Source organism: Neomonachus schauinslandi, chromosome 7 (genome assembly GCF_002201575.2).
Source record: "Neomonachus schauinslandi chromosome 7, ASM220157v2, whole genome shotgun sequence".
In the NCBI taxonomy this organism is placed as follows: Eukaryota; Metazoa; Chordata; class Mammalia; order Carnivora; family Phocidae; genus Neomonachus; species Neomonachus schauinslandi.
The window spans coordinates 26,912,277-26,933,976 of NC_058409.1; the positions used below are offsets into that span (position 1 = coordinate 26,912,277).

At 50.5% G+C, this 21,700-nt stretch overlaps 1 protein-coding gene across 1 annotated transcript; it reads right to left on the reverse strand.

Annotated features, from left to right (window-relative positions):
* Positions 1–9,038: 9,038 nt before the first annotated feature.
* Positions 9,039–16,965, reverse strand: CXCL14 (C-X-C motif chemokine ligand 14). Its single transcript, XM_021701894.2, has 4 exons — positions 16,708–16,965; positions 16,435–16,540; positions 12,714–12,827; positions 9,039–10,194 (listed from the first exon to the last, which is right to left on the reverse strand). The coding sequence occupies exons 1-4, from the start codon at positions 16,769–16,771 to the stop codon at positions 10,179–10,181; spliced, it is 300 nt and encodes a 99-aa protein (XP_021557569.1). The 5' UTR covers positions 16,772–16,965; the 3' UTR covers positions 9,039–10,178.
* Positions 16,966–21,700: the final 4,735 nt, after the last annotated feature.

A 21,700-nucleotide genomic window follows, 5' to 3' on the forward strand; every position in this document is an offset into this window, starting at 1 on the left:
GGGATTAAAAGTGAGTCCAAAATTGCAAGGACTTGGGAGAAAAAGGCTCTTGTTGAGTTCCCCTTTGAATAACCGAGCCCCTTTCTCTCTGAGCGCTAAGTGTTGAGATGCAGCGTCCTTACTGCCTAGAAACCCAACAAAGACTGGCTTGGTGGCTGCTTTGAGGTTTCTGTTCTATGTAGAATTTTAACCATGAAAAGACACAAAGATTGGTTTCTTCTGAGTCCTTCACTGAACACCACAAAGAGGGACAATTAGTGGGGAGCTGGGCTGCTGTCTCCCACCAGCTATGCTGCTGCCGTTCGGAACCCCTCCCGGAGCCATGTGAGGTATGCCACCCAGCCCCTCTCTATCTCTCATGTTTGGAAATGTGCCACAGGCTCAACCGTCCAGGTGTGGAGATTGCTGGGCTCCAGAAAGGCCATGTGCTGTGGTGTCGAGAGACTGGGTCTTTATCTGTAGCCTGGTTGTACTACTTGCTGCAAGTCCTAATCTGTAAAATGGGATAATAATGCTGGATTGAAGGCCTGCTCTTAGGATGAGGTGAGAAATCATGGATAGTGTTGGCTTGGAGTAAGAGCCCTATAATGGTAGTCATTTATACAGTATTGTTCTCCCCATTCCAGGCATTATGGCACAGATATCCTTCTGCCTGGCTTTCAGAGCCCTCCAGACCTTTCCCTGCTCCTTATCCTCTGCTGTGACTGAGCAGGTCTCCATAATTTCTCCCATTCATCTTTTTGTTACACATGTGGATAAGAGGCCATGCCCCCGACGAGGAACAAACCTCTGGATCTCTCTTGGCTTCTGTAGAAATGAAGGTTTTGTGAGGTCTCCCCCCACCCCACCTCACCCCGGGAATCATTACAAGGGTTAATGTAGACAGTAGAAACAAAGAACCTGGCTCAGTGCCTGACCCCTGGCAGATGCCGATAAAGGCTCTTTCCTTTGCCTCCACCTGGAACATGAGCTGGAAAGGCTAAAAATACAGAGCACCTCCCACAGAGGTCATGTGCTGCCTATACATGTAACTCAGGTGACCTCATTGCCTCACCTGCTTCATGGCAAGTAGCATGTGTGTGGAGTTTGTATTAGGACTCCTGGATTCAAATCCTTTGTCACTCTAACCAGAAAGGTATAAACTCCTCCAAGCCTTAGATTACGCACTTATAGAAGGGTTTATAAAGAAGTCCGTAACATTTAAATTGTTGCAGGGTGAAATGACCTGAAGGATGGAAAGTACATTGACCACAATAAGAACTCAGTAAATTATTGCTGGTATTCAGCAAGTGTTTGAGTAAATATTTTTCTTTTCTTTCTTTCTTTTTTTTTTTTTTAGAGAGAGCGAGGTGACTGGGGAGAGGGGCAGAGGGAGAGGGAGAGAGAGAATCCTAAGTGGGCTCCACGCTCAGATGCAGGGCTCGATCTCAAGATCCTGAGATCATGACCTGAGCCAAAATCAAGAGTCCAATGCCTAACCGACTGAACTACCCAGGTGCCCCTGAATAAATATTTCTGTAGTTGGTGTATGAATAGGTTGCCTGGTTATGTATATGTAATGAAATTGATGTTACATAACATTCATGTATCCTAACCTTTTGAGTTTGCTGATTTATTTATTTATACCTGTTGTAAATAATGCTGCAGTGAACATCTCCATGCAAGTATCATTTTCCTTGATTGGGATTCTTTTCTCAGGATGGACTCCTAAAAATGACTTTATTGGCTGAAAAGGGTTTATCCAACAGTTCCTGAGGATATTTCCATATTGCCACACATGCTGCAAAGAGAGATTTGACAATACAAAATACTCAGAAAAGGTTCTTTTATACTCAGCAATCACTTCTTGTTGACCTGTTGGTGGAGATCTTTCTTCCCCACTAACTTTATATTTTAATCTATTAGATCAAGATCCATGGCTTTAGGATTTATTGTATCATGTAATTATTTCATTTGAATTTAGTAGAGCTGGTATTAATAGTTATTTGCTTTTAAAAGCCTTATTATAAAGTTAATGTACGCATTATTTATTTTCTGCAACTGGGCTTAATTTTTTTCTTTTACTTTTATAGATGTGTAATGTCTCTTGATTACAAGTGACAGAGACTTGATTCTTGCTTAAGCAAAACCAGAACGAGTTGGCTCCTATACCTGAGGAGCGTGGGTATAAGTTCAGGAAGAGTTTGATCTAGGGGCTAACCCATGTGGTTGTAGTCCCGGCCCTCCATTTCTCTGCCCCGATTCCTTCTGTGTTGGCTTTGTGCTCGGGCAGGTTTTCTTCAAACGATCCCAAATACGACCCGCGATGCCCTGAGTCCATATCCTTATTGCTTGTGATCATAGGAAAGAGAAGCCTGTTGCTCCAGCTTCTCTTAGTAAATCTTGTGTGAAGTCCCTGATTGGCTTTCTTGGGTCATGTGTCCTCGCCTCAGCCAATCAGCGTGCTGGGGGCGTCGGTGCTGGGCTCTGACTGGCCATCCTGGGTCAGGGATGGTCTCTACCGCTGGGCGTGGACACCGTGGTTCACAGTGCCCCTTAGGCTTCACAGGCTGGGGAAGGGGCTTCCCAAGTGAAGAGGGAGAGGCCGGGATGGTGTTACCGCGGAAGGGGTAAGTTAGGCTTGCAAGTTGTGAAGTCACCACAAGATGGCGCCCCCGCTCTTTCTCCTTCACGTGAGCGCCGGGTCTTCCCTGGGTCTGTCTTTCCGTCTGTTAACCCATGTGGGTATCTTCAGTGGGACTCCTGCTTGATAGTTCTCAGAAGAATTAAGACCTTGCAGCCCGTAGTAGAAGGAACAGGCCGTGGTAGGGGTTGTATGCCACGAGAGGGGTGTGTTTGGAAACGTGGTGCTGTGTGGACGGAACCGGTTCGGCACACAGACCGTGGTTTGACACCAGCGGGGCGCTGTTCGGTCATTGTCTTAAGCCTGTTCCCTCGGCCTGATTCCTCGGAATGAAAGTTCTGGGAGTTCGTTCCAGAGTCCATTTCATGAAAAGGAGTGTTTTGAGTTCGTCAGGAACATTTGAGAAGTCTCGAGCCGGAGGCTTCCTGAACCTTCTCTCTGCCACCACGGAGCCCCCTGTGCTGAGGAGGCCGGCTGTGGAGCGGGAGGAGTGGGGGGCGCGCTGGGAGAGCCCCCGGCTGGGCTCGGGTGCAGGGGGGTGTGGGAGGGATGCGAGGCCACTGTTCTGGGTCAGCTTTCCAACGACTGAGTGAATGGATGCCACAGCCCAGCGCGATCCTGGCGGCTGGGGACACGGAACCTTCTGGTCATGCGTGGACATCAACGTATCCTAATGTTCCACAGGGTAGACTAAATGCTCTAAGAGAAGAACCTGAACTTCAGGGCTCAGCCCTGTGACCCCTTTCCTTGCTTTCCTCTTAGTCATAAGACAACTATTCTGCACCAGGCACTCGCCAGGGGCTGGGAATCCGGAGACAAAACCTATTCACTGTTGTCAGAGATCCCACAGCCTTGGTGGAGAGACGGACATACCTCGGAAAAAATGTCATTCGGTGCGGAAAATAGTGTGACTCGGACGGGCCTGGGTCAAAATCCTGGCTTGGGTCTTGGGTACCTGGGTGGCCTTACACAAGTGATAGACTCTCCATCAGACTCAGTTGTGTTTTATGAAACGGGGATGATAGTACAGATGTCAATGCCTAATTCACAGAGTTGATGTGAAAATTTAATGACAACATGTGTAAGGCACTTTGCCTCGAGCTTAACACAGGGAGATGTGTAAGTCTTACTGATTGCCTTACCTTGGATGGGATTTGCAAACGTCTCAAAGCTGAGAGACAGAATTAATACACTGGGTGATAGAATGTGAATTCCAGACACTCCTGAAAGGTTTAGAGTGTCAGGGAAGAAATCAGCGAGACTAAATTTAATTGGGACAGATGTACAGTGGTGCACTTAGGTTCATAAGATCAGTTGGCCCAAAACAGGGTTGGAGAGGGGAGTGTGTGTAGCATGAAACTCTGCTCTTATATGATGAGGCCTTGGGGATCAGGTAGATGCCTGCCCTAATGGATGTGATAAGGTGGCTAAGAACAGTAGCTGGGACTTAGGAGGCGTTCATAAAAGCACAATATCCTAGATAGAGGAAAAGAACCACAGGCATGGCAGGAGGTGGTTTGGGCAGGGTGACCTGGATGGCAAAGGGCCTGGCAGTCGTCCCCTAGAATGGCTGAGAGGATGCACAGGGTTAGCCTGGAGAGGATCAGACGTGTCACGGCCTGGGTCCTGCCTTCCACAAATGCCAAGGGCTGGCACCTGGAAAAGGCATCCTTCTACCTCTGTGTTGCTCCAAAGATAGACCTCAGGAAGCATCTTTTAGTATCCTGGTTCAAGGAAGAATTGTACAACTTTTTAGCAGTTTTTCCAACAACAGAGTGAGCTGCTTTATGAATTGGGGGACTCCTGGTAGTAGAAGCATTCAAGCAGCCTCTTGATGCCCCATCTGGAATGGTCTAAGGCAGGAATTACTCACACAGAATCTAAGGACTCATAAGGATGACATTGGGGGAATCCCAGAATCTTCTGAAATTGTTTGTAAAATAGTCTATGCATTTTTTTTCAGGGAGAAGGAAGCATTGCATTTACCAGCTTTTCGGGGGGGGGGGGGTGCCCAGCATCCAAAAGCAGTTTAAAAATATATAACTTTAAAGAAACTTAGCTACTGGGTACAAGGTGTTTTTTCCCCCCAGATGTAAGAGTCTTTGCTAAATTGTTAAATACATTCTGTGACTAACATGAATTTATTGTTATTAGCTGCCAATTTACTGTGTGCCTATTATGTGCCGCACAAAGTTTTACATATTCTACTTAATTTTCTCATTTAGTGTTTTTCAAAAAATTCTTTGAGACTAAGCATTATTATTATTCCTATTTTATAAGTGATTAACTGAGGTATGGAAGTTCATTGAGGTTCCAATTTCTTTTCTTGGTAGATATGTGCCCCCACATCTGACCTTTTTATGCCTGATAAATGTCATGTTATGTTGGAAATTTTAAAGGTAGGATGGTAATAATAATAAGTAACTGTGTATTGAATTTTTACTTTCTGTCTTGAGACATTTAATGCTCAACTCTAAAGTTGGGCTTGGGAGAAATTAAGTTACTTGTCCATAGTCACTCAGCTTTTAAGGAGAGGAGCCAGGATTTGAATGGGCCCATCTGGCTCGAAGCCTGCATTCCCAGCTCTGCAGACACTTGGGGCTGGAACATGGAGCTGGGGCCCAGGCCCCTTCTGTGATCTATCCCATGAGGGGCGTTTGAATAGATGGGGAAGGGGAGAGGTACAGAGAACCCCTTACGGACCTGGGGCAGAGCAGGTCACGCAGAGCATCAGCTGGACATACCCTGCGGCCTCAGAAGCAGGATGCCAGCCCAAGGGCTAAACATGGAGAGGACAGCTGAGCTGAGTCAGTGAGACTGAAGGGCTTACGTGCACCACCGCTACCGCGCCCCGCCCCCCCCTGCCGCCAAGCTGCCACAGCTCCAGGTGGCTTAGCGAAGTGAGGCTCCAGCATACTCTGAGTCTTGGGGCTCTGCCCTGTCTCTCACCGCAGCTCCTTCCAGGCTCAGAGAAGGAAGCAAGTCAGCAGCCTGTGGTAGGAAAGGGCTCCAGACTTGACCAAAACCGGCGGCGGGCAGTTGGAGGGGAGATGTGCTCAGAACTGATGTGGAGAGAGGGAGTGCACCTTCGGGTCTACAGGGTTTCCCCTATCTTCCTGATATGCTTCAGCCCTCCCCAGGATCCGTGCATCGGAATAAGATGTCAGAGGCCCATATCCCATTACCACTCCTCTGAAGTAGCTAATCCCCCACTCGCAGTGCATGCCAACCACATCATCAAGGAACGATTTTCCTCAGTCCTCTGGGAAGTACAGCTGCTCCGCTGATTTTGTTCTCCTGAAACCAGAATCTGATACTCCCAATTGTCTGGGGAATCTCATGTGAACAGACACCGAGAGGGGGATAGGGATTTTGATTTGGGTCTTCATTGAACAGATGGGTCTCCAGAGTACCATGTGCCTGCTCCCCAGAGATCAGTCCACGGGCGCCAGCTCCAATTTTTATTTAGCAGAGGAGGCAGACCAGGGCAGAACAGGAGAAACCAGGAGATTGCCCAGGAAGATTCTGGGCTAGCTTAGGAGTAGGTTGTTCAAGGGGGGAAACTGACTAAACATTTCTCAGATACCACACAATCCCAAACCCTCTGTACATTCCTTCCAGGCCCTGTAAGTGGAGCAATCACAATTTTAGTCAATCACACTAGAACTCTTTTAAGAGAGCAAAAGGAAACACTTCATAATTACACTGGGACGACAATCAAAGACCAGGCTTGTCTCAGGCAAACCAGGACATTCGGTCATCCTACCTGGAAGTGTCCAAAGATTTAACACTGCTGAAGACCACTTGGACAAGTTACTCAGCTTTTCTAAGCCTTAAGTTCCCCATCTGTAAAATGGGACTACTAAAAGTGTTTGTTGAGAAAGCACTCAGTAAATACTGTCTGTGGTGGTGGTTACAGCTTTTTTTTTTTTTTTAATTTATTTGACAGAGAAAGACATAGCGAGAGAGGGAACACAAGCAGGGGGAGTGGGAGAGGGAGAAGCAGGCTTCCCACCAAGCAGGGAGCCTGATGTGGGGCTCGATCCCAGGACCCTGGGATCATGACCTGAGCCGAAGGCAGTCGCTTAACGCCTGAGCCACCCAGGCGCCCTGGTGGTTACAGCTTTTTATTAAACTTTGTTGCCCCTCAAAGTGCAGGGAATCAGAAGCATTGGTATCTTAGCAGTGATCAAGGAATTGAAGGTTATTCTTTCTCTTGTCATTTTCTCAGTTTATAAAATGTTTTTGACTGTACTAATGCGTGTACTTAACTCCAATCTGCCTTTGCAGACCATTATTTCAAAGGGACAAAAGCCTTTGTAATTTAGGAATGATTCTTGTTCGAGGGCTGCCTTTAACGAAACAATGGGTTGAAAGAAAGAGCCTGTTGCTTCACCTTCCCTTTTGCTCTGGGGAATAACTGACTATGAGATGAGAGTCTCATTTGTATCCAATTAGACATGCCTACTACTCATCCCACAATGTCAGCTCTCATTATGAAGCGGGGCTGATTCTTTTCAAATCCAGCTTTGAGTTAATTTTTGAAACCAAAAATGGTTTCACCTTGTTTCTAGCTAAAATGTTGAGTCTAACTGGATGCTGGCACAGTCATCTTGCTTGTTGAAGCGATTTGGTCGTGGCAGGTAAAGTCTCCAGCTGCTGCTTCTCAAGCAGAATTTGCGTCTACCAGGTGTGGGCCCAAGTAGCGATGGCATGGTGGTCGGGCCTGCTCTGTGGGGTCCATGCTGGAGAAGGGAGGAGCACATGGGGGGTGCGGTCTTCTGCCTCCAAAAGATGAATGAGGCACACTCAAGACAACCCTGGCTAAGGCTGGCTCTCTGTGTGGCGCATGTTGACTGGATGATTAATCTCTCTTCAGTAAACAGGAGGTAAGCCCCGGGTGAGGGCACGGCAGAGTCTCCTGCTGGCCCGAGGTCAACAGGAACGGTGAGACAGTGTGTACTTCAGGGAGCAAAAGCCTGGTTCAAATCCCGTGTGTGTACCGCCTGGTAGCTTTGTGAACGTGGGCAGTGTATCCACCTCACTGGGCCTCGGTTTTCTTATCCATAAAGTGGAGCTAATGATAGAATCCCCTGCTGTGGTTGTCAGCAGGATTCAGTGGGATAAGATGGGTAAGGTCCTCAGCACAGGGTCTGGCTCACAGGCCACACTGACCACTGGTTTACTGCTGTCACTGTGAGGGGGATCTTGAGAGCCCTGGGCGGCAGTGCACCCGCTCCTTGCTGCCCTCTGGTGGCACATATCAGAGCGGTCCGGTGAAGAGGAAGCTGGGAGAGGTTACCGTACAAGTAAGAAAATGTGGGTTTTATTGTTTTCTTGGTGACCTCTGGGAATATCTGTCCAACTTTTCAAAAAGAGGAGGACAGGAAAATACCCTAAGGTTCCTAAGAGCAGGCTGGTGTCTTCCGTGTATAGGAGGTTGCTTAGGAAAGCTGTGGCCGGCTTCCTTGCCCATGAGGTTGGGGAGGCTGGCCCCAGCCATGGCTCACTGGCAGGCCAGACGGCCCGGCAGAGACAAGGGAGAGGAAGAGACATGCATGAAACGGCGGGTAGAGTTTGGAGCTGTGGCTGGTTTCCCCGGATGTTCAGGTGGGGCGTGGCTGGTGTTCCTGATGCCCCTCTGAATTCCCTAAGCCTTCCCGACTTTTCCAGCTCTGGTGCTCCCTGTCTTTGCTGGCCTGTCTCATCACCAGTGGACACAGGAACCACAGGCCACGTCAGAGCCAGGATGGAGTCAGCACTTCCTATAGTTGCCTGAGAACGACTTGCAGTTTGCCATGAGCCCTCTCCAGGTTGAGAGAGGTCTTGGTCAGGGGTTGCTTCCTCCAAGGCTGGGTGAGGTATTTGCTGTGTGTCCCTGTAAGTGTTGGCCGAGGCAGCTGTGCATGTCAGGAAACCATCCTCAGAAGTGACATGCACATGGGTGTCTGGCTCCTGGTTCCTAGGGTAGTGCACAAAAAGTGCAGACAGGTGGAGGCTGCCCCTTTAGGCAGTTCTGTGGCATGTGGGGGACACAGGTGGGCACAGAGAGGCCTATTTCAGGGCCTGGCTGATTTGGGTACAGAGGGATGTGGGGCTGTGGGTGGTTTGTGCAAAGTATAGAGTGGCCTGCTCTTGTGACTATCAAGCGTGCTGACATTTACCAAGTGTTCGTCATGCCCTGGTGTCCTGAGTGCTTTATGTGAATTGCCTCCTGCTTTAGCACCGTAATGGTGTTCCACAAAGGTGACGGTATTTACAGGTATTTGGGAAATGCCAGTTTTCCTTCCTTCCCAATGCATTTGTCCCTGTTTATTCACATTGTGGTAAACATTTGATTGTCATCCTGGCCTCACTGAATAGAAAAAAAGTCAGTAGTCTAGAATTTTGGTACATTTCAAATATATTTTATTACTTTTGTTTTTGTCTTAGAAAGAATATGAAACCTGCATGCAAGGCTAATGGTTTCTGACGTGTGCATAGCATATGACACAGCCGTACAATGAGGCATGTACTGAAGGGGCAGTGTGTGGAGGGGGCGTTCTTAAGAGAATATTTACAGAGAAAAGGGCATGTGGCTGTTTCGGCCTTCAGAAGAGGACTGCACTGTTTAACATTGAAGAATTACGTGGGGAATCACAGATAGAATGCTTCTGTCCTGCCTGTTCTGTTGCAACGAGGGAAAGAAACATGCTCCGAAGGTTCTCCATCATTGATAGAATGTGTGTCTGTAGCTGTGCATTGTGTGTATCTGGGTAGATTTTTAAGTTTTCTTGTCAGGTTTTGCTAACAGTGTTGGGAACTTCACGGGCTTCCAGAGCATTCAGTACTGAAGCAGTGAACCTTTCACAAGAAGGAGAGAAGACCCAACCCCTTCCTTAAGGACCCTATGCTTTGCCATCCCAAAATCTTGGAGATGTTTCCTAGAGTATGTAAAAATAAACTGGGGGGGTGGGGTGGGGATGAAGCACATTTCTCTGGCAGCCAAACTCAAGTTCCTTAAAGAACAGATGCAGAGAGATCGGCTTCTGCTTGCCCAGTGACAGGGGCCACCGTGGAGTCCCCCTGAGGCTGTGACCAACCATGAGCCCAGGAGAGCTCATGGCAGCTGTGTGGAGGCGCCAGGACCTCTGAGCAGAAGCTTCCTGCATTAGCAACGGAGCAATGCTGCTATGAAATGTTTAAACCAAGCTCTGGGTTCCTCCCAGGCGCTTATAAAGCTCAGATGTAGTGATGTCTGGACAAATACAGAAAAAGCTTTTTTTTTTTTTTTTACAAAGGAAAGGCATAAGTTTCCCCCTTTTCGGTAGAAAGCAGTGTGTGATAAAGTCTGGAGCACGAGAGAAGGGTCTCACATCTGGAAGCCTTCCGCACACAGCTATAAAATGTAAAAACTGACCCTTGGTAAAAAGTGCTTTGTAACAATATATAATTTGTGTCTTATGCCTGTGAGAAAGAAAAGGTTTGTTTGTTTGTTTGTTTGTTTTTTTTATCTGCAGAGTCCTTTGCTCCTCTCCCAGCTGGTATGAAGTTTTCCCATGTGGGATTTTTCACCCTACTCTTCGTAGACCCTAGGAAGAGAAAATACCCATGTCAGTGGTTCAGGATGTGACACAGACGATCCACAGGCCAGTGGCTAAGCTGCTTCATCCTTGTCTTCAGGAGCGCCCCTCCCAGGGATTCCGGAGCTTGGGAGAAGTAGCAGTAGGAGTGGGGAACCCTTCAGAGGTCATCACACGGACCACAAAAGCTTACCCAAATCTGGCTTTGTGCATTCTCAACAGCCTCCACCTCCGCAATCCCCAAAGCCCTATGGAGCAAACCGTGTCTATATGTGAGGAAATTGAGGCACAGGGGACTTCAGATTTTCCCTATGAACACTGAATGTCAGTGGTGGGAACGAGGTCTGTTGGCAGCACGAGCAGGGATGCGACATGGGAGGACAGGTAGCCCCTCCTTCAATTTAGGATTGCATCTTTCTTTGTATTTTGCCCAGAGAATGCATGTCCTCCAGAAAAATGCTAGTTCTAGAAGCTGCTGCCTGAAGACTGAAGGGTGGTAGTAGGGCTGGGGCTAGGGCTGTCGGGGAGGCCTGTGGCTCAAGATCACTTCCTCTAGTGGTTGTGGCCCTGTGTGCATTCCCAAGCTGGTCTTTCCCCCTCACCTTCCAGACTGTCTCTCTTTAGGTACTTAAATCCCTTCTCTTCTGCCCCATGGCTGTTCCAGGGCCATGCTCAGATTCCTCTGCCTCCTTCCTGATTCCTGAGTAGGATCACCTAATTGTGCTCTGCCTGATGCGCTGCTTCCCGTGGCAGCCGGAAGCTGGGGGCTCTGAGATGCGGATCTGCTAGTCTGGCTCCATGGGCCTGGGCTGCCGGGCTGGCTTCTCCTTCCTCTACCCTATGTTTAGCATTCTCTCACTGTCTCTGCAAAGGGGACTTCGAGATAGTTCCTTTCTCTCCATTGTACATTCATGGAGACATTTTCAACCTTTTACAGGTGGATGGCAAGGAATTGCCCCCTTCTTCTCCCAGGATGCCTCAGCTTCCCCAGAAAGAGGACGAGCTCATTTTGTAATGAAGTGACGGGAGGCCTGGTAACGGAGATGCTCTCGTCATTGGAATTTGCCGAAATCAAAAGAGCAGGGCAGCATTGTCCCATGCCTGCCTCCTCTTCATCAGAGCTAGGGCCCAGGTGGAGGGCTGAGGGACAAAGTGTGCAAACCGCCACAGTGTCTGCCAGCAGTCTGGTGGAGATGTCCTCAACCCCCTCCACGGACTGGCCCCGAGGTTAGCCTCGTTCCACTTTGATGACGCAGGGCCTGGAGAGTGAGAGTGGAAGGGGCAGGTCCTGCTTCTGCCACGTGAGCCACCTGCCCTGACCAGAAAGAGGGCTTCATTCCCATCAGATTTATAGAAAATAATCTCTCACTCTCATCAGTTTCTATTTCAAGCAACTGCAAACAAGGCAGTTTTGGAGGCAGCACAGAAGGCTCAGGTATTGGGCTTGGGCCCAAGTGTCAGCCAGTGGAGAGCTGGTCCTGGGCTGAGCTTACAGTGCAAGGGCTGGGTGGGACAATGGGAAGGGTAGCTCAGGCACCCACTCTAGGCAGGGTGAAAGTGACCCTGCGAGGCCTGGCTTCCTGCCCTGTGCTCCCAGGGAAGTTACTCCCCACCTCCACTTAGCCTTGGTTTCCCCCTCTGCAGGATGAGGTGCTGGCAGCAGCTCTGGAGGAAGTCCCCTCTGTGTGTGTGCACGCAAGCGCTTCTCGGAACATGCTGGGTAGGTACAGGTGTAGACAGGCCCTGAGTGTGTGAGGAGTCGGTGTGCTCTGGGACAGGCTCTCTTGTATGTGGTATGAGGAAACCAGGAACTTGCCAAACATAGGACCCCAGGAGATTAGAGATAGAAAGTCATTTTCTGATTATGGAGAAACAGAGCCCAGAGAGGACAGGAGTCTGGTTCATGGCTATGGTCATCTGGCTGCTGCTGCCCTCTGAGATTAGGAGTAGCTCTGATTTTAAAGGGTCAAGCCCAAGGTCCCTCCCTGCACCTGCATGGGAGGGAATCTCTCATCTTTCCAGGCAGCAGGGAGCATGCAGCACTTTGAGGGGAGGGAATGTTGCTGGCGAGGCACTGTCCTCATCATCTTGTGTTGTTGTACCCGGTGTTACAGTTAATAAACCCTAGTTACTTGAGTGGTCGTGTTTTACCACACAAGAATCACAGAGAGCCACTCCAGGTGCTTGCTCATTCATTTGACAGAGGGAAACTGAGGATCGGAGACCTTAAGTTACTTTAAAAAGAAGAGGAATTAAGACTACAACTTAAAAAGTTAGCATGGTGCAAACTTTAGTTCACAAAAGGTTACATTTTCGATGCTTACAATTGTCCAAAAGAGGAATTGCCTGCTTTGGGAAGTGGTGAATTCCTTACCGCGTGGGGCTCGATAAGCAGGGCTGGCTATCTGCTTGCTGTGGCTACTGTGGTGGGTGTTCCCCCATTAGATGGGGCTTGATGAGCTAGATAGAGTCTAGGATCTGGAGCTGGGGGGAAGGTGGGAAGGAAGGGGCGAGGAGGTGGGCCGTACCTGCGCTTCTCGTTCCAGGCGTTGTACCATTTGATGAACCGCTTGGTGCTCTGCAGCTTGGGGTGCAGGCAGTGCTCCTGACCCCGGTACCTGGACACGCTCTTAGTGGTGATGCTGAAATGGAGCAGCATGGGGTGGAGGATTGAGGAACCTGAATGAAGCCCCTCAGTGTGGCCTGTGGGTGGCCCTGGTCTGTCCCAGTCAGGACACTGAGAGACTGTGGCCTCCTCCCTCCTTTCATGGGAGCGTGCCCATGTGCTCACTGCCTGGCTGGCTCTTTGGGAGTTTCTGGGTGTCCCCTTAGGCTCTCACTTTTCCCCTGGAGCCCTTAGAATCTGGGATAGTCCCCTTACCCCGTCCCTACCCCCATGAGGCTGTCGTTTACAGGGCTTATGCCTCCCTTAGAGAACAAAGCTCAGGGGACTCTTCCAGCTGCTCTGAACCTGGGATGGAGAGGTGGAGAGGTGGTCTCTGTCTGACCCTTCAAACCCCAGTTCCACTTGATCCTCTGAAGATTGTCCCTGGGCTAGGCATTACAGATCTTGAAGTTAAGTCTTGCTGGCCTTGAAGCCCCTTTTGATTCCTGAGCATGAAGTCCCTGTTGTCTCAGCCTCCGGCAAGAAAGTAAGACCTCCCTTCAGGCCTCCGTCAGCCAGTGTTCCAAGCCAGTGGAGGCCCTAGCCGTGTGGGAGGGAAGCAGGTGGAATCATACAGAGTATGAATCCCAGGTCTGTCTGTGGACCTTGGGTAAACTCTGAATGAGTTTGCCCATCTGTAAAATGGGTCTAATTATATGACATACCTCTTAGGATTATTGGGTGATGAGATGATATAATCTATGGAGAATGCCTAGCACCTGGTAGATGCACAGTGAAGAGTTACTGTCATTAGTATTTGTCATGGAAGATGGGATGGCCAGGGGGAAGGAGAAGCCTTAGTGTGTGAGCTCCAGCCTGGACGGGGAGGCAGGACTGCTGCCCAGAACCTCTACGCCCCTCTCAGCCAGGGCTGAGCTAGGGTGGCAGGATTTAGGAGGAAGCTTCTGGGTGGGTGAAGAAGGATGGTATTCCAGAATGAGGGACCACGTAGGGGACCTGAAAAAGTGGAAGGGGAGAGGGGCCATTCCCTGAGAGGTCACAGCACGAGCAAGGGATGTTCGTGGACTGGGTGCAGGGGAATGAGCTGTGGGGCCAAAGAGGGGCAGTTGGGGGCTGGAATGGGAAGAGCAAGAAGGGAAGGAGAGAGGTCAGCTAGGGCCCCACAGGTTCCCAAAGATAAAGTGCCAGGGCACATGTCAAGTTCTAGATGGGAGCAGGGCCACCATGAACCGACTGTCCCAGTTGACAGGGAGAAAAGAATCTTGCCACCAGTATAGGGGCAGAATATTTCTGGGCAACTTGTTCTCTTCCCTTCTCTGTGCTCTGAGTTTCCAAGGCCCCCACCACAGCCTCAGCTTCCTCGAGCAGGTGTGGATCTTCTGCTAGTGCCTGTGGACTGGGCTCTGCCTTCGCTGGCCTTCCCTGAGACCAGTCATTCCCCTGGTTCTGTCCCTCCTTCTAGGTGTCCAGCACAGGGCCAGGCTTCAGGGGAAGTGTGCTTCTTCTCCTCTCTGCGGTACCTGGTTGCTCTGCGGGAATTTAGCCCACTGCTCTCTGTCTACAATACTGCTTTTGCCCTCCGAAAGAAAGGATGTGGCCAAACCTGATGAAAAGCCCTTCCTCAGTTAGGTCACTGTACAGGCTGAGGATGCCCAGTCCTGAAGGGAGGGGCAGCAGGGGAGGGCACTCGACCCTCCCAGCACAGTCCTCAAATGCTTGTCACAATATTGGGCCTGTGAAAATTGGTTGCGGGGTGGAGACATGAGGATTTCTGTTCCCAGCAGTTACTCAGAAATTCTGGGTCCTGCGTCCTCTCTCCTCAGTGGTTCTGGGTGCCGAGAGTTTTGGCAAGAGTTCAGTGGACATATGACACAAATTGCCCTTTATAAGATCTGGAGTCTCCGGGTGCAAGAACTCCCACTTGCAAAGCTGACTGCCCTCCCCACCCCACCCCCAGCCTCATCAGAGATTTCTGGGTGACTCAGGGTGAGCTGCAAAACCTGCTTTTGTTCAGCTTTTGTGCTGAAAACCTGCTTTGGCAAAAAGTGCTGGCCCCTTGTCTGATCTAGAGACTCTTAGGAGCTTGGGACGGGAGAGGGTGTTTAGCCCTTCAGGGATGGGCGGGGACCTGGGTGTGAGTGAATCAGGTTTTGGAGACGCTGACTGTGTTCGGACCTCCAGAGGCCACTACAAGTTTTCACAAGGCTGCGTAAGGCCTTCCCGCATCTGCCCGCTGCTGTCAGTTTCTTCTCTATTCTAAAAAGTTTTGCCAGGAAAAGGAGTAAGCCTGTTTATTGAGGGTTCTGTCCTTTGGAGATGGCTCTGCACCCCATACCCTGCTTCTCCTTCCCTGAAAGGTCTTGACACCTTGCCTTGGGGGATGGGGTGGTTTTCAGCACTTAGAGGAGTGCAGACCCTGTCATCTCCAGCCCCCGAGCTGGGAACCATGGGGTGGGGGGCTTGTAACTCCTCTCTCAGCTTGTGTAACCCTGGACCTCACCAAAAAGGATTTTCTGGCAGTTTTTCGGGACTTGGGTTTGCAAGGCAAGGGGGCAGGGACAAGAGATTAATTTAAGTGCCTGGGTGGAAAGGCAGTGGGGTTCAGCTCAAGCCTGATGGCTTTGCAAATTCCCCTAACTTGAACCTGACTGTGCAGCCCCCAGGTGGCAGTGGGGGGTGGGGGCTGCCTTTGCATACAATGTGCGGAGGCCTTTGGGCCAGCAGGTCCAGCAGACAGAAGGCACTTGCCCAGACTGAGAATTAAGTGTGTCCTGTTGCTGGGGGAGGGGAAGAGGGGCCAACGGTCCGTGGCAGATATTTGGTAGCTGCTTTGCCAAGGGCTTCCTTCCTGGCCAAGTGCGTATTGATGGGGAAACAGTGGTACTGGACTCAAGTGGTTAATTGGGAAGGCAGAGGAGCAAGGAAACTCAGTGTTCTCTCACTCTGCCCCAGTTTTTAAAATATTCCTCGCATCCCCACTAAGCAGGGCTCCAGCCGCATGGCACGTTAACCCCAGCAGAACACTTTGCACAGCACTGCTCAGGCTCAGGGACCCACAAGAGTCCAGCCGGTGGGGAAGATCAAGGATCAGTCCCAAAATGAAATCGCTAGAAGCCAAAAACTGACCATCTGTGGTCCCCTGATCAGAAAAAGGCTCTGAAAGGAGGGTCTAAGGACTTAAAGACATTTGTTTTTATTCTCTCTCCAGTAACAGGAAGGCAGCACGCCTCCCAGTTTGGGTGCAAGTACAATAGTTCTGGGTGTGTTTTGAGTGCTTTCAATCCGGATTTTCTAAAGTTGGCACAACGGGAGCCACTTAACCCTTGATCATCCCAGAAAGGTGGGCAGTGCAAGCACCTAGGCTGCCCATTTGAATCTTAGCAAGGGTGAAATCCCAGAGGGCTGTTTCCAGAGCACCCGACAGTGACCCTCTTTCCAAACTCTCTTTCACACTGTCGCGCCAGCGTCCCAAGGACTCGCTGGGCAATTACAAAGGCTGGTCCAAGGCCTTGCCAGAGGCACAGAGGAATGTTTGTTAGCCCGCCCGATCCAGCCCCAAGCTGTGCCCCAGCACCGGGTTAAGAGCGGGGCGCACACGCTCACGGTGAGGAGCCAGAACTCACATAACCATCTTCTCCTCGCAGTGCGGGTACTTTGGCTTCATTTCCAGCTTCTTCACGTCGCTGTAGCGAATCTTGGGTCCCTTTCGCGAGCACTTGCATTTGGACCCTGCAAGAGAGAGCGCGGGGTGCCGTTCAGCCGCGCGCGGGATCTCCTGCCCCCGACCTCCCTCGGTGCCCACCCAGAACCTCCAGGGTCCCGGGAAGCCCAGCAGTTGGCGCCTGGGTGCCCCAGCACGGCACGGGGCGGCGACGAGGGACCTCCCGGGCACTCACCGTCCACGCGTGCGGCGCACAGCGCCAGGAGCAGCAGGAGCAGCGCAGCCGACAGGAGCCTCATGCTGGCCGGAGGGGCGCAGGGCGCGGGAACAGGGACTGGGGAGGGCGCCCGGCCGGCTCGGCTCTCTCTGCCCGGAGCGCGCCTCCCGGCTCCGCTCGCTCCCGCTGCGCCCGTCGGTGGGTGCCTCGGCTGCCGCGCTGCGCTTCTGCGCTCAGCTCCGCGCTCTCTCCGCAGCCTCCCTCCTCCCTCCCGGGCCCCTTTTTAAATCCGCTCCTGCCCTCGCCGCAGCGAGCTCATTAATATGCAGAACCACTCGGTGACTCACTGAGATTTCTCAGCGAGGTGGGGGGAGGAGACCTTCCCCGCCCCGGGACCGTGATCACAGCGGCTCTCCCTCGGAGCCACGCGTGCACAAGCACCCTCACACCGGCTGCCCTCTCACTTCTGCGCGCACGCTTGCACACCCGGACTCTAGCCCGCGCCCATCGCCGGTGCCCGGGCTGTACCGGACGCTTGAGAGGCTGCTTAAGGGTCCTGCTTTTCCGATTCGTGTGGTTCCCTCTGGCCAGTCGGGCCGGCTGAGAGCCCCAGGCCCGCGGCCCAGATCTTCTGAGACTGAAAGGGTTTTGGAGCAGGTGCTAGGTGTGGGTGCCAGCAGGCCTGACTCCTAGGGCGTGAGTTGTCCTTGCTGGGCCAGCAGCCTTGGTGGCCAGAGCACAAGGCCAGGTCTGGAGGGAGGTTGCCATAGGTTGTTCAGCAGCAAAGCCATTGCCTGTGGCGGCTGGGGCTGCCTGCAAGGGTGAGTGTGAGGGAGATTTGGTCGCTCTGACAGGAAGGCTTCCTAAAGTGGTGTGTGGCTGTGTGAGCTGCCTGGGGGGGGTGGGGGGGGGAAGGCAGGGGTTCCTCATTGTCATACCATTTTCTAAAGCCTCTGCCCAGTAGGCAGACATGGCAGTGGTAACCATCTGGACAAAGTCCATGTTCCCCACATATGCCAAGCTCTGTGGTGGAGTGGTGTGGGCCAAGGCATGGCAACAGAAAGTCCTGCTCCATTACTTAGAAGTGCAAGTGACTTCACTACTTTAAGGCTTCATTTTGCCTCCTGTGCCTGTCATCGGGTGGCTGTGAGAGCTGTGTAAGATCAGACTTATAAAGTGTTCAACAGAGTGCCTGTCCCATAGCTGGTGCCCAGGAAATGTTACTCATTGGTATCATTATAAGATGTATTTTAATATGTATTCTTTTGATTCTTATAAGTCCTTTTCTAAGTTGGTATTTTAATTCCTTATTTGATGGGTATGGACACAGACTCAGAAGAAGAAATAACGTGGGTAAGATCATGTGGCCAGGAAGCAGGTGGCTAGGCCAGGAGGGGCCCTGGTATATGTGGTTGCAGCTCTGGGACTCCAGTCTCTGGGCTGTCCTGCCTCCCTCAGGCACTTGGGGAAGTGCTTCCTTCTTAGACTCAGCGACAGGGGATGGAGAGTCTCAGGCTCCAAGGGTCCCTGGGCTTGGCTCCCAGGCCACAGCTGAAGCCAGGGCAGAAGCTGCCAGGTTCTTCCAGCTCACACAGCTCTGTGCTGTCAGCTCACTAACTCTCTGGGGGTGCAAATACCCAGAGAGGGTCCTGGGGGGATGGGGAGGGCAGGATGCTGGGGGCAGAGTAGGAAAATGTGTACTGTCTCTTCCCAGTTTGAAACTTTGGCTGCCTTGAGAGGATGCTTGGCCATGAAGAGCCTGCCAGAGCTCGTGAGCTGGCTTCAGGCCATTTCCTGAGTCCTATGCATGCAGTTGTATCTATACTTAAAGCAAGGCCAACAGCTGGACATTTGGGTTTATGCAGATGAGTGCAAGGGAGTGATTTTTTTGGCATTAGCATTAATTTTTAAAATTTCTAATCTTTTGAAATTTTTTCTTAGTACAAAACCAGAACATTTGTTACAGAAAAATCAGAAAACACAAGCAGAAGAAAACATAAAAAAAAAAACCACACACTTCCACCCACTCAGAGGTCTACACCAAGATGCCAACAGTGTTATCTTTTCAAACCCTGTGTCTTTGCTTGCATTCATTTGCACAAATGTGATCAGTGTGTGTGTCCTATTCAATAACCCGCTTGTTTTACCTATCACTGTATCATCAACATTCTCCCATATGACTGGTTTTGCTTCTCCAGTCTCTTTTTAATAGCGTCGTATGAAGTCATAGAGCATCATGCCTGAGAACTTGGTGTCTCCATGTCACACTGCCTGGGTGTGAATCCTGCTACTAGCTGTGTGACCTGGGGCAAATGATTTAATTCTTTTCAATATTGATTTTCTAATCTGTGAGGTGGTGATGACAATCGTACTTAACAGCTTAGGGAGAATTAAATGAGATGGTGTCTGTAAAGCTTTTAATGCAGTCCCTATCACGGAGTAAGTGCTCAATAAGTGCTGTGTATTGTTTTAGTATTTTGGATGCAGCATATTCCACTGTACAGATGTGTCATAATTACTTTAAGTAATTACTCTCTGCTAGACATGTAGATTGTTTTCCACCATATTATTTCAGAAGCAGTGCTGTGTGACAGATATTCTTGTAGCTCAATTTTGGGGCCCTTTAAAAATCGATCATGTCTCAGAATCACTGGGCCATGGATTATGTCCATTTTAAGGCTTTTAATACAAATTGCCCCTAAAAAAATATAATGCATTTTATTCTGCAAAAAGGATTTCTTAGCTACTAAGCTTTCTCAGAACATGTGAAAAAAAATTTTTTTAATTAACAGTGCTGATTAGTTAAGTAGGATCTAACAGCATCCGGGATCACGGGCACTGAGCTTTTATAGGAGAAAGTGGTTGGCCCTAAAAATACGGGCCAGTTTCCCAACTTCCAGGGTGAGACCAGAGGTCAGACAATCTAGTGTTTTGTCCCTAGTTGTATTCCTTAGTCTATGTATGCTCATCTTTGGTTTGCAAAATACAGCCATGTGTTTTGTTTTGTTTTGTTTTTACGATTTATTTATTTATTTATTTGAGAGAGAGAGAGAGAGAGACAGCACACGCAGGGGGGAGGGGGAGAGGGAGAGGAAGAGAGAGTCTTAAGCAGACTCTACACTGAGTGTGGACCCCAGTGCAGGGCTGGCTCTCAAGACCCTGAGATCACAACCTGAGCCAAAACCAAGAGTCGGATGCTTAACTGACTGTGCCACCCAGCTGCCCTAAAATATAGCCATGTGTTTCTGCAAGCAGAGCTCACTCCTGTTCTGTGAATTCTTTCAGGGTCACTGGTACAGGAGAGGATGGGGGCCTTCTGCTGCCAACCTGTCTGTGGGTGATGCCACTCAACTGAGACAGAGGGGGTTTCAACCTTTGACTTGCCTTTAGGGTGCAGACTCTACTGAGCTCATGTGGGGGGTCTTTGAGCAGGTGGATGAGGCAGGGTGAGGTGGATATGGGGAGGCAGTTCTATGCACAGCAACACTGCCTGATTGAAGGGGATCCCTGGAGTGCAGTGAAGGACCACACACATATCCTGCCCTTTGGAGCACAGTCTGGTGTGTGTGTGTGTGTGTGTGTGTAGGTGATTATGCTGGCCTCTGTGGAAGGGGTACATGCAAGGTGTGGGGGGCACAGAGGTGGGAGGAAATATAAGCAGAAAATCATTCCTCAAGGGAGTGGAAAAATTGGCTGAGATCCTAGGAATTTGCATATTTATTCTGTTCACAGTGATTGAGTACCCACAGTGTGCCAGTCTCGTGCAAGGTGCTGGGGATATAAGGTGAGCGGAGGAGGGGTGTACCTGTTCCCAAGGAGTTCAGAGTCTAGTGGGGAAGACAGACATTAATCAGACAACCAGAAATGCACATGAAATTACTGCAGAGCTAGATGTGATGAAGGGAAGCTAATGCTATGGGGCTCATCAAGGGATCTGAGCAGGTTGGGGGGTGGGGGTGGCTTCCCAGAGGAAATGCCCACTGGACTGCAGTCTGAAGGATGAGAAGGTGTTAACTGGGTGACAATGGGAGGAAACCACTCCCGCCCCCTTATAGTCTCTGCTCCTCACACAGTGATCTCCTGGGGTTAACCCCCTGCTCAATGCCTTGCTGGCTCCCGATCTCACTCAGAGTCAAAGCCAGTCCCCTCGTGAGCAGCATCCACCTTTCTCCCCGTGGCCATGCTCCACCAGAGTGCCTTGTCCTCTCCTTCAGACATGCTGAGCCTGTCCCTATCTCTGATCTTTGTCCTTGCGGGACTCTCTGCCCACACCACTGCTCTCCAGGTGTTGGCAGGTGGCCCTCTTCTCCCAAATAGTCACTCTTGAGACCCAGTCACACTGTCACTCTCCTCGTCCCTGTGCCTGCAGTCACTCTGTGCTGTTGACCTATTTTACTTCTTACTTTGTATGTGAAGCAACCTCACATGGTACCATGTTAATGTTATTTGAGAGTGTATTGTGGGCCATCCTCTGTTCTGCTGGTTCTGTGAAGGTAGAATCTGTGTCTTCCTTACTCATCTTCAACCTACTGCAGTGCTTGGCCACATCTTTGAATAAATAAAAGTGTGTTTTAGGCAAAAGCCCAGGGGTGTGATAGAGAATTGCTGAATCCAGGCTGTGTAGACTACATGGTCAGGTGAGAGAGGGAGAGGGTAGGGTAGAGAGTGTGTGTATGCGTGCATGCGTGCATGTAGGGGGTGGATAAGGGTGGCCATTGGCAAGACCATGTTCCCAGAAACGCCAGTTCTTCTCAGCACATTTGCTTCAGAAAAGTGTTTGCTGGGAGGAGGAGAAGGTGAATGAGCAGGAGTGTGGTTTTGCCAGGAAACCCTGCAGGTATCTGGGCGCCACCCCATAGGTCTGCTGAGCAGGTGGATGTTGACTGGTCAAGGCTGGTTTCCTGCCCAGGGAGCCCAGGGAGCCGAGAGACAACACTTCCCCATGGTGGAGGTCTGTGTACCTTTCGCCCAGCGTCACCCACAACCTGTGAGGCCCTGGGCAGCCAGTTGC